Source organism: Cetorhinus maximus, chromosome 16 (genome assembly GCF_964194155.1).
Source record: "Cetorhinus maximus chromosome 16, sCetMax3.hap1.1, whole genome shotgun sequence".
NCBI lineage: Eukaryota > Metazoa > Chordata > Chondrichthyes > Lamniformes > Cetorhinidae > Cetorhinus > Cetorhinus maximus.
Window position 1 is genome coordinate 68,018,567 of NC_135894.1, and position 12,709 is coordinate 68,031,275.

At 42.4% G+C, this 12,709-nt stretch overlaps 1 protein-coding gene across 1 annotated transcript in view; it reads left to right on the forward strand.

The window, feature by feature from the left end:
* cfap91 (cilia and flagella associated protein 91) overlaps positions 1-12,709 on the forward strand; it is a 95,165-nt gene that overhangs the window by 14,530 nt on the left and 67,926 nt on the right. The window contains exons 3-4 of the mRNA XM_078559968.1: positions 9,004-9,161; positions 10,562-10,645. Of these exons, the coding sequence (XP_078416094.1) occupies positions 9,004-9,161; positions 10,562-10,645 (242 nt within the window). The remainder of the gene's footprint in view (positions 1-9,003; positions 9,162-10,561; positions 10,646-12,709) is intronic.

The window sequence follows — 12,709 nt, forward strand, 5'->3', positions numbered from 1 at the left end:
CTGAATGCTAAATTCTACCATGTTATGGTCATTGTTTCCTAGGGGATCTTTTACTTTGAGATCATTTATTAAACCTGCCTCATTACACATTGCCTGATCCCTGATTGGGTCCACAACATATTGTTCTAGGAAACTGTCCCGAATACACTCAATGAATTCTTGTTCATAACTACCTCTGCCAATTTGATTTACCCAATCTACATGAAGATTTAAGCATGATGATTAATGCATTGCCTTTTTTATATGCCCTCATTATCTTCTGATTTTTTCTCTGTCCTACAGTATAGCTCCTGTTAAGGAGCCTACAGATTACTCCCACCACGGTTTTCCTCCCCTTAATATTTCTTACCTCCATCCATATGGTTTCTACATCTTCTGATCCAAGATAATTTCTTGCTGTCGTACTTATTCCTTCTCGTACTAACAAAGCTACCCCACCAACATTATCTTCCTGCCTGTTCTTTCGAAAAGTCACTTACCCCTGAATATTCAGTCCCTAGCTTTGATCTCCTTGTAGCCATCTCTCTGTAATGGCTATAAGATCACACCCATTAATCTCTATTTGTGCCGTTAATTCATTTATTTTGTTCCAAATTCAACGCACATTTAAGTAAAGAGCCATTAATTTTGCCTTTTTACAATTTTTTCCCCCTTTGACTCTATTTGCTGCTTTTTTTTATGTTTGTACACTCCGTCCCTTCCTGTCACACTAGGTATCATTATCTAAATAGCTGCCCTGCAATGCTACCATATCCTTTTGCTTTGTAAGCCTATGTATCCCCTCTCCAGAACCCTCCCCCCTTCTATTTAGTTTAAAGCCCTCCCTACAGCCCTAGTTATTTGATTCGCCAGGACACTGATCCCAGCACAGTTCAAGTGAAGCCCATCACACCAGAACAGGACCCTTCTACCCCAGTACTGGCGCCAGTGCCCCATGAACTGAAATCGCAACCGTTTCCAATTTCCTGGCCCTAACCATTTCCTTTTCACTTTGGACATTCAGCTCCTCTACACCTCCATCCCCACCAGGATGGACTCAGAGCTCTCTGCTTCTTCCTCAAACAGAGGCCCAACCGGTCCTTATCCACCACCACCCTCCTCCGCCTGGCTGAGCTTGTTCTCACTCTGAACAACTTTTCCTTCGACTCCACTCACTTCCTCCAAATAAAAGGTGTTGCTATGGTTGCCCACATGGGTCCTGGCTATGCCTACCCTTTTGTGGGATATGTGGAACATTCATTATTACGGTCCTACATGGGACCTCTCTCATTTCTTTTTCCATTACATTGACGACTGTATCAGTGCTATTTCCTGCTCTAGCCATGAACTGGAAAATTTCATTGACTTTGTTTCCAATTTCCACCCTTCTCTGACCTTCACCTGACCCATCTCTGACTCTTCCCTTTCTTAAATCTCTCCTGCCCTCCATCCTATCACAGATTTTCTGTTTTGTGGGCACTATAAGACCACATTTGGAGTAATGTGTACAGAATTGTTCACCTTATTTAAGGAACGATGTCACTGTGTAGGAAGCAGTTCGGAGAAGGTTTACCAGACTAACACATGAAATGGGTGAGTTGTCTTATGAGGAAAGGTTGGACAGGCTAGGCTTGTAGCCGCTGGTGTTTGGAAGACTAAGAGGCAACTTGATTGAAACATATAAGATCCTGAGGGGTCTTGACAGGGCAGATGTGGAGAGGATGTTGCCTCTTGTGGAAAAATCTAGAACTAGGGGTCACCCTTTAAAAATAAAGGGTCACCCATTTAAAACCAAGCTGAGGTGAAATTTTTTCACTCAGAGGGTCGTGAGTTTTTGGAACTCTCTTCCTGAAAAGATGGTGGAAGCAGTCTTTGGATATTTTTAAGGCAGAGATGGATAGATTCTTGGTAAGCAAGGGGGCAGTGGGTTATTGGGGGTAAGTGCAATGCAGATTTCAGGTTACTATCAGATCAGCCATGACCTTATTAAATGGCAGAGCAGGCTCGAGGGGCTGAATGGCCTACTTCTGCACCTTGTTCGTATGTTTGTTCTTCCTGCCCTCCCTACCTTTCTACTGGCTTAAAACCTATTACCTTTCTTTCTATCTTCAGTTCTGATAAAAGGTCATCGACCTGAACATTAACTCTGCTTCTCTCCACAGATGCTACCTGACTGCTCCCTATTTCCAGCGTTTTTTGTTCTTATTTCAGATTTTTGTGTCTGTTATATTTTTCTTTTGTATTACTGACTGATTCAGCAAGGTCTTGAATACTGCCAGGATCGTTGTACAACAAACAATTGGAATCCTGAAGTCCTGTTTTCAATGCCTGGACAGCTCAGGGGTGAAGAAGGAAAAGGTGCTGCAGCCCAATCTGCTCTTTGTGGCACTGAATCCCTAGAAAGAGAGGAGATAGGCCATGACAACCTGTTGTCAGAAGCATACGCTGACAGGCAAGAGATCATCAACAACAGCTTCCAATAAAAAGGCTACCCTCTATTGAATGACACAGTAAAGCCCTTCACGATTCCATACCTTTCTCTCCAGATAACTCTTCAGTCAATCTGTAATACTTTCAATATCTTCTCTGGGAGAGAATATTTAGAAACATCAATCTCCATATTTTACATCCCCCTTGATAAAATATTCAAATATGTTGACTTGTCAGAAATGTATCTGCTAACTACCATTTGTCCCTTCATTATGCCACACTGCTACTTGTTAAGAGGGTGATTACCCCTTGTGTCAAACACTCTTTTCACATTTAACCTTAGTCTTTTACTTCGACAAGGTATTACCTCACTATTAGGTAATTGTGAAGTTTGTGACCAGAACTTTATCGATGGAACTATTGAGGACTGATGGGTCATTCATCACAATGAAGCCAATGTTCTTGAAGGGCCTCTTTCCAGAGCCACATTGCTGTGTGCCTAATGTCTAGTAGGACCAGACTAGAAGCTACAGTCTGTGCTGGTTTTGGAGAGAGCCACATTGATGCTGAAATATTGTCATTGCCAGTGAGGAGCAACAACAGAAGTGGTTGCTATTTGCAGTCAACTGGTGATAGGCACGGGCTCAGCTGGCCTAATTGTCTGCATTTTAGCGGTTGAATAATGCCAATTAAGTACTCAAAGCCCCAGGTTTGCATTCTCTTCAAGTAGTCATTGTTGCCACGGTGGAAATACCAACTACCCTTAAAGCCTTTTCCTGATGTTTTGAAGTTGCATTGATTTGATTTCTGGACCACCAAAGGCACCAGGGTCTTTCTCATGTTATGCTCTGTGATTCACCTGTGATGCCTCATTTGGCTCATCAGTGCCTTCATTTCAAGTGTGTCTATATAGGTTGGTACTTGGGTAAGTAAGGGACCATAATGGTGTGAGTGAATCAGTTGGAAAAAGAATCTCTGGAGATGCCAGGCTGTTTATTTGATGTAAGAGTTCAGCAGTTCTGAGGGAAACAATGGACATTAAATTTACTTCCTGATTTGTGAATCTACTGGTTAGAGTCATACCTAGCACAAACGAAATAGTTGTGGTTGTTTGGAGGCCAATCATTTCAGTGCCAGGACATCGCTGTAGGAGTTCCACAGGGTAGTGTCCTAGGCCAAACCATCTTCAGTTACACCACCAATGACCTTCCCTCCATCATAAGGTCAGAACTGGGCTTGTTTGCTGGTGATTGCACAGTGTTCATTACCATTCGCAAATCCTCAGATAAGTAAGCAGTCCATGTTGCCTGCATGCAGCTAGACTTGAACAACATTCAAGCTTAGGTCGATAAGTAGCCAGCAACATTTGTGTCACAAAAGTGCCAAGCAACGACCACCTCCAACATGTGAGAATCTAACCAACCTCCCTTGACGTTCAATGGTATTACAATTGCTGAATACCCCATCACTAAAATCCTGAGGGTTACCGTTGACCAGGAACTTAACTGGACCAGCTATGTAAATACTGGGGCAACAAGATAGAATTGAAAAGTAGGGATGTTATGCTGAACCTGTACTAAATCTTGGTTAGACCATCCTTAAAGTACCGTGAGCATAAGAATACATAACAGGAAAGAATTGATAGGCTGGCTCTCTTGTCTCTTGATAAAAAGAAGGCTAGAGCCTGTTAGCATTGTTGTGGGTCTTAGATAAGCCTGCCCTTGGTCAGGATTGATGGATACTGCTGGAGTCAAGGCTCCTGGTAAACTTTACCTTTTATTGAACGTTCTACTAACTATATACAGTACAAGGCTTCACATAGAACTATTTCCCAGCATAATCTGTTGTCATGTGATCTTACACCACTGATGATGTAGACTTTATTTTTGCATATTTAACATTAACCTTTGAAATGACAGAGAAGTGACCTAACAGAGGTCTTTAATATTATGAATGATTTGTGAGAAAAGATGGAAGGAGGATCAAGTGAATCATAAACAGCATCATGGACTGATTGGGACCATATAACCTTTGTAAGAGCAGTTCAGAAACTGGGAATTTTGCATCAAGTAATTCATCTCCTGACCTCCCAAAGCTTGTCCACCATCAACAAGGCACAGGTCAAGAGTTTAATGAAATACTGTTTACTTTCCTGGATGAGTGCAGCTCCAAAAGCACTTGAGAAGCTCAACAACATCCATGACAAAGCAGCCCACTTGTTCTGCACCCCCTCTTATGCATTCACTCCCTCCACCATCAATACTCAGTGTGTACCATATACAAAATGCACTGCAGCAACTTGTCACGCCTCCTTTGACAGAGCCTTCTGAACCCATGACCTCAACCACCTAAAAGCACAAGGGCAGCAGACGCATGGGAACCTCTCCAAGCCACATACTATCCTGACTTAGGACTATATCACCATTCCTTCACTGTTGTTGGGTCAAAACCCTGGAACTCCCTTTCTAACGACACTATGTGTGTACCTACACTACATGAGCTGCAGTGGTTTAAGAACGCAGTTTACCACCACTTTCCCAATGGCAATTATGGATGGACAACAAAAGCTGGCCTTGCCAGCAATGTTCACATCCAGTGAAAAAAGTAAAAAATGTAATTGAGCAATGGGAAAAGATGTTTCAAATCATCAGAATATCTGCACACAGCAACAACTCACAGTTCTGTAAGTTTCCCATCCCTAATAGCTTTATTGCAATGTCTCCATCTCCTATTGATTCTGAAGCACACCTGCCCACAAGTTGTAGAGCTTCCTCCTCATGCCTACTGAGAGTCATAGAGGTCTACAGCACAGAAAAAGGCCCTTCGGCCCATCAAGTCTGCACTGGTCAAACAAGTACCTAACTTTTCTACTCCCATTTCCCAGCACTAGGCCCGTAGCCTTGTATGCCATGGCATTGCAAGTGCACATCCAAACACTTCTTAAATGTTATGAGGGTTTCTGTCTCTATCACCCTTTCAGGCAGCGAATTCCAGACTCCACCCTCTGGGTGAAAGATTTCTTTCTCACATCCCCTCTAAACCTCCTGCCCCTTACCTTAAATCTATGCCCCCTGTTTATTGATCCCTTCACCAAGGGGAAAAGTTGCTTCCTGTCTATCCTATCTATGCCCCTAATAATTTTATACACCTCAATCATGTCCCCCCTCAATCTCCTCTGTTCCATGGAAAATAACCCCAGTCTATCCAATCTCTCCTCATAACTAAAACTCTCCAGCCCAGGCAACATCCTGGTAAATCTCCTCTGCACTCTCTCTAGTGCAATCACATCCTTCCTTTAATGCGGATTCCAGAACTGCACGCAATACTCTAGCTGTGGCTTAACCAGTGTTTTATACAGTTCCAGCATAACCTCCCTGCTCTTATATTCTATGCCTCGGCTAATAAAGGCAAGTATCCCATATGCTTTCTTAACCACCTTATCTACCTGTCCCGCTACCTTAAGGGACTGGTGGACATGCACACCAGGTTCCCTTGGTACTTCCCAAGGTCTTACCATTCATCGTGTATTCCCGTGCCTTGTTTGTCCTGCCCAAGTGCATCACTCTCACTTATCTGGATTAAATTCCATTTGCCAATGATTAGCCCATCTGATCAGCCCGTCTATATCCTCCTGTAATCTAAGGCTATCCTCCTCACTATTTACCACCCCACCAATTTTCGTGTCATCCGCGAACTTACTGATCAACCCTCCTACATTCAAGTCTAAATCGTTTATATATACCACAAACAGCAAGGGAACCAACACCGATTCCTGTGGAACCCCACTGGACACAGGCATCCAATCACAAAAGCACCCCTCGACCATCACCCTCTGCTTCCTGCCACTCAGCCAATTCTGGATCCAATTTGCCAAATTGTCTTGGATCCCATGGGCTCTTACCTTCATTATCAGTCTCCCATGCGGGACCTTATCAAAAGCCTTGCTGAAGTCCAAGTAGACTACGTCAAATGCATTGCCCTCATCTACACACCTTTTTGAAAAATTCAATCAAATTGGTCAGATATGACCTCCCCTTAACAAAACCATGCTGACCGTCCTTGATTAATCCCTGCCTCTCCAAGTGTAGATTAATTCTGTCCCTCAGAATTGCTTCCAATAGTTTCCCCACCACTGAGGTTAGACTGACTACCTGTAGTTCCCTCATTTATCCCTTCCTCAACCGTTTCCTGCGGACGTTTCCTTGAGAGCATATTGTTAGATGCAAGCAAAATACCTATTACTCAAACAGGAAATGTGGTGTGCAATGGGGGATGACAGGAGGGGAGGTGTACTCATCAGGGGATCTTTTGTACCTACTAAAGGTCTCATTAATTTTATTTTATGCACTATGGGCCGGATTTTTGCTCCTGAGGCAGGTGGCTCAAGTCCATAAATTTCCCAGCTCAGCACACCCACCTCAGGAGAAAGTGTCCCAAATGGCATGATTTTCTTTCTGAGGGGTGGGGCAGGTACTGGATGGAGTTGGGTCTGCCACCCCCTGATGCAGATCACCCCCTGACACGGCCACAGGGGCTGCCAAGAGCTGAAGCGGGCTGGTTAAAAGGTTGGTTCTCTGCAAATTTGTCTCAGTTGTTTTCTTAAAAATTAGGCTCTCCAACCCTCACCCTTCACACCCCTCATCCCTCCTGCACTCCCCAAGCCCATACATGCCAAATCATGCCAACCTATGCCCCACTCATCCCCAATGGCCCCTCTTACCCTTCTTGCCCTCAACCATCCCCAATGTATTCTCATAACCTCCTTGCCAACCCATGCCACCAACTCACCCCATTGCCTGTTATAGCCTCCAAGTAAACTTAATGTCAATTCATGCCTTCATAACCCCCACCCCACCTGCCACCCTTTGCCCTTAAACCTCCATGCCAACTCACCCAGTATCCACCATTGACAAACCTCAGGAGTCACATTGAGATGAAATAAAATAAAGATCTAAATATGTATTACAGCTTTCAGTATAATGAACTAATACTCCCATTCTTGAAAGCCCATTCAATACATTTAAACCTCCTCAAGTACTAACCCCTTATTAAAACAAGCATTTATGACTCAACATCAAAGACAGCTAACCCTTTAATAACCTCTTTGAGCTGTCAATCAAACTGTGAACATACAACATCCCCCCCCCTCCTCACCCCGGCCGTGATAATAATACGCTATGGAAAGCAGCCAAGCATTAATAATGCTATAATGATATCATTTAGATTTATGTCAACAAACACCTGATGAAACTGCTAGGACATATTTTGTCAACTATCACAGACAGGCAGTTTCTTTTCAGTTTTTAAGGGCAAGCAATTTAAATAACTTCACAGCTTGAGTTTTTTCAACTCTCACAGATACCTGAAGGCAGTTTTTTAAATCTGCCCATTTAACTTGACAGCTTGACATTTCTACAGACTTTATCTACCCTTCAAGAGTGTTTACAACTCCTCTAAAGATCTGTATTTCCCACATTGTGGGATAAGGCCCTTGTTCCACCAAAAATGGGGTCTGTTTGAACACAACACTGAGTAGTATTTGAGAGTTTTGTTCTTTGGTCACTGTAGATCTCCCAGATAGTGCACTTACTTCTGGCATTACTTTTCAATGTTCAGGTGCAAGTCCAACTCTCTCTCTCTATCTTTCTATACATTTTGAGTAACCTGCTGTGCTTGTGGCCATTATCTTTACCTGCAACAATCTGATATGGTTTCCCTCCCTCCCAGGATGGTGATCCAGTCAAAAGTGAATCTTGCTGAATCTAACCTTGCACACTCAATAAGACACATCCAAGGAAAAGATGATTTAATACCAGTAGGAACACATGGGAAACGTTGCCCTGCCATTTTACTGAAAGTGTCAGGAATATCCTCACTGTTTTGCCATATTGCCTGGTATCCGCTATTTATTGATTTTTTTTTCACTGTGCCAATGGATTCTCTCTGAAATTGGCCAAGTAGAGAGCGATTACTTTTTTTCCTACTTATACATATGTAATATTTGTTTTTGAGCACTAATACACCTTCAAATGTATCAGATTTTCACAAGCACTAATCTATGACTGAATTTCTTGAGATGCACGGTTGTATTTGAAAATGTGCCTGCATGTTGTGTTGCCTTCAAGTCACGCCATAAATCATTATCATGTCAAGATTTCAGACAAGCTTGATAATGATTTCTGCAGATTAGAAATGCATTTTCTTTTTTTTTGCAACAATAGGTGTACACAGGAGGCCACATGTGCAACCACATTACATTATAAAAACTCTAAAATGCCACCTGGCTGATAGAATATTTGTAAAGAAATAGTGAGCTGCTGAATGATAGAATATGTCACAAATTATTATTTATTGATTTTGACATAAGCAGAATAAATTAAGTAATTATACAATTTATTGCCACTAAATGTCAACAATGTCCCTTTGAAGAGTGCAGAAATGTTTACTACATTGACTTATCTTGCTAATTTGCCTTTATATTAAATAGCAACATAATTGAATTTTCATAACCATATATTTATGTTAGTGTGTGCTTTGAATAATTGCCTTTGGGCCTAGCCATCACAAATTCTATATATTTCTTTCATCACACAGAAAAGAATACCTGACTATAAGACCATGTTCAGTAATTTGCAGCGTTTCCCAAGCTACACCTTTCAACTAGATCGTAATGACCCAGTCCCGAAATTTGTTGATCAACGCTGGAAAGGATTTGGAGAGAGAAAACAAGAAGCCATCAAGCACCTGGCAGCGTAATTGCTATGTTCTTTCTAGATAAGCTAAATAGTCAATTCCACATATACCTTTAAGTAAATCTTATAGCTGGAGTACAAACATATTTGAAGAGCACGTCTTGCTACAGATACCTGTTTGAAAAATTGTATTTACTGCAAAAAAAAGCTTGACATTGTGAGTAGCATTTAATGCAGGCAACAGGGATCTCACCTGCTGGCTGGAGAGCTGGCAAGAGCCCTGGGTCGCGTCCTTTAGGGAAGGCCTGATGAAGTTAAGTGCCCATCAGGCAGTGATGGACCTTCCCTGGGATAAGAACCATGGGGCCAGAGGTCCCACCCCCAAAACCTGCTGGCCAATCAGTGGCTGGTAGCTGCCCATTGCAGGCAGTGTCAGTGGAAGTGGTGGCCAACGAAGCCATCAAAAGCCCAGGATCATCAAGTGACCTCAGGCCACAGTGAGCGAGAATGGGGAGTCATGGGAGAGAGAGGGGGTTGCAGCAAGGGCAGTGTGGTGGTTTTCAAAGGGCCCCTTCTTCCTGATGCCGGTCCCTCAGGCACTGAGTCCTGGCAACAAGAGACCCCCTCCCACCCCGGAAACCCGCTTGTTCGCTTTTTGGGCTCCCTACATGGTTGAATACCAGCAGCGGCAGGGTGAGGTCCTTTGACATTAATTGCCCACTTAAGGGCCTCAATTGGCAGTGGGACAAGATGGCTGTCCACGAATCTTCCCGCTCCAGACTTAACGAGGCAGAGTGGGAAGGCGGCAAGATCCCTACCCTCCCATTAAATGACCCTCACTAATGGCCATTTTTAATTGTTTACATCATTTCTCTGGAAGTTCTTGTGTTCTTCTTTTGATGTTACGATGGGAGATTAGAAGAAACCCCATGGAAATTCCAGATGAGTATATGTGGGAGCTGAATTGACATTAGCAGATGGTGTTTGAACCAGCTGCTTCAAAGATCTTGTCAGTTCAAATGTGTGTTAAGCAAGGTTTGTCAAACTGTTCAGTGTAAAACTCATCTCAGCCAGTTCTTTCACGCGCTCAGGCCTCAAATTTCAAAATATCAAAAGAGGGTAAGAAAATGACAGGAGATTTGTGCTGATTAGCACATTTTCTCTTTAAGGCTAGGACCTCTATTTGAATGTAGGTAAGGTTGATGGTATGCAAGTCTTCTCTTTGTTGCCTTGTAAGGGTACTATGTGAAGCAGTTCAGAGAAAACTAATTGCAATTCAGCAAGAATATTGTTTTTAAAAAGTCAATGTAAAGTTTTGACAAGATTTATTAATAAAGTACATTGATTCTAGTCTATACTTAAAGAATGCTTTTGCTTAGATTTCATGTTTTTGTCTTTTACAACAAGAAATAGAAAAATTGATTCAAACCCACTACACAAATATTTCCTTTTCTTGGCAGAAATGACCCTTCCCTTAAAATGCAGTTACAAATACAGCAAGATCCACAAGTGAGCGGTAAGAACCGGTACAAGTATTTCACGAGGTAAGATAACTGAAGACAGTTTTTGTTTGCCAGTATTTTTGTTAAACACAGCATGAATAACAAATGCAGAATCTGACTTTACTCTCATTTTGCTTAATTTGAATTACTGAATAATTTGAAGTGTGCCATAAACACCTCCAGTACTATACTATTCCAATTATTGGATAATTCAGACATTTTATTGCACTCTCAATGGTTTGTTGCTCATATATGCATTTGTTATAAAAACATGGCAGTTTCCTTACATTTTGAGGTTCTTATGCAGATCAATATTTCCAATGTATTCTGTTTACTGTGATGAACTGGGCTACTTTGTATTATTGCTTTGCATATTTTAGTCACTGTCTAGCTGATACATCTGCGGGCTTTAGTTTCACAGGACCTAAATAGCTCAGTTTTCCAAACTGGCAATATGCAGTGTTGCACAATGTCCTTGGACCTTTTTGCATTTATTCAGAGTATCCCATTCAGTGGCTCTATCAGAAATACGTGGGCTTTGCTTGTTGACTGTCAAATAACAACCTCTATCTTCCTTTCAAACAGCACATATTCTAATGATTTAGTCAATCCGAATCCTTGATCCCTTTAAAGCTCAGGCACATAATAAGTTTTTGGGTTTTGTGCCCCTTAACTATTATGGGAATGGACTGGTTAAAAAAAAGTTCAGTCGTGAGACTGACTACCTTAATGAGATAAAGTCAGAAGGTGTATTAAGACTGGGCGGGGAGCCCACGATGACTTCTCTTCTTGCAGCTTTGGTCTCATGGTCATCAAACTTCTTTCTCTGTCTCTGCATGTCTTTCCCTCTCCCTCATCTCTTGTCTTCTGGTTTCTAGTTTTCTGTGTTACATGGTCTTATTCAGGAGGAATGCTTTTATTCTGGTTCTTATCCAGTTAACCCCTCCCTGTGCTCAGTCACAGTTCATGTGAGCAATGCTAGCCTCACTTGATCACGTAATGTGTCATTGTTATTCTATTTCCTTTTATCTCATGGCTGCTACATCCTGTTGCTGCTTATCTCAAACAAAGCCCCTCTGCATTAGCTTACACAAGCAGCTTCAAGGTTTAGCTTTCAGCTGCATTAAGCTTTTGAAACTTGACATCTCCAAGAATCCCTTAACCTTAGCATCATTATGTACCCTATTTCTAAGTTTTCCCATCTGCTATACTACCAAGAGGGGTTTCTGATAAAATTTGTAGCCTTGTTACTGGCCCTATAATCTTACAGCACAATAGCAGTCATCATGTACGAGATGAATAGTGGGTTACCAGTGGCTGTTCAGGAGCTGGCGCAAAGTATGTAGGTGAGAGAGAAACTCAAAGCAAAGCAGGGGCAGGATCTGAGCCCGAGCTGAGTTGTACCTCTTGCCTGACCTGTATGGTCTGACTCTTTTGCTTACACTGGGTCATGAGCTGCAGGCTCCATAAGACCATAAGATGTAGGAGCAGAAGTAGGCCATTTGACCCATTGAGTCTGCTCCACCATTCAATGAGATCATGGTTGATCTGATAATCCTCAACTCCCACTTTCCTGCCTTTTCCCATAATCCTTGATTCCCTTACTGATTAAAAATCTGCCTATCTCAGCCTTGAATATACTTAACGACACAGCCTCTACAGCCCTCTGTGGTAAAGAATTCCACAGATTAACTACCCTGACTGGCACTGGGTATTTGGGAGCTGATGCAATATGTTTTGGTGAGAGAGAGTGGCTAGGATGGGACTTAGGAGTTAAGGGACCAGAACCTAGGGTTTGGAGAGTGAAACTACACAGATCATGGGACTGAGGTGGAATTTAGGATCCAAGGCTTAGGAAACAAAATGAAGGGAATGGTATGAGAGTAACTGGCTTGAATTAAGTTGCTGAGTATTTCTCCCTAAGAGAAAAGGGGGAGGATAGGACTTAAGCGGAAAGTCTTGCTGCAGAACAGAAATGTAGTCTACATGGTAGAAATACAGTAGAGTTTGCTGAAGGAAGTCAGAGCAGGAGTGGTTAGGCTTGGTGTAGGATCTATAGAGTGGAATTTGGCCAGATGGCAGGGAGTAGGATGGAGCATGTGGGTA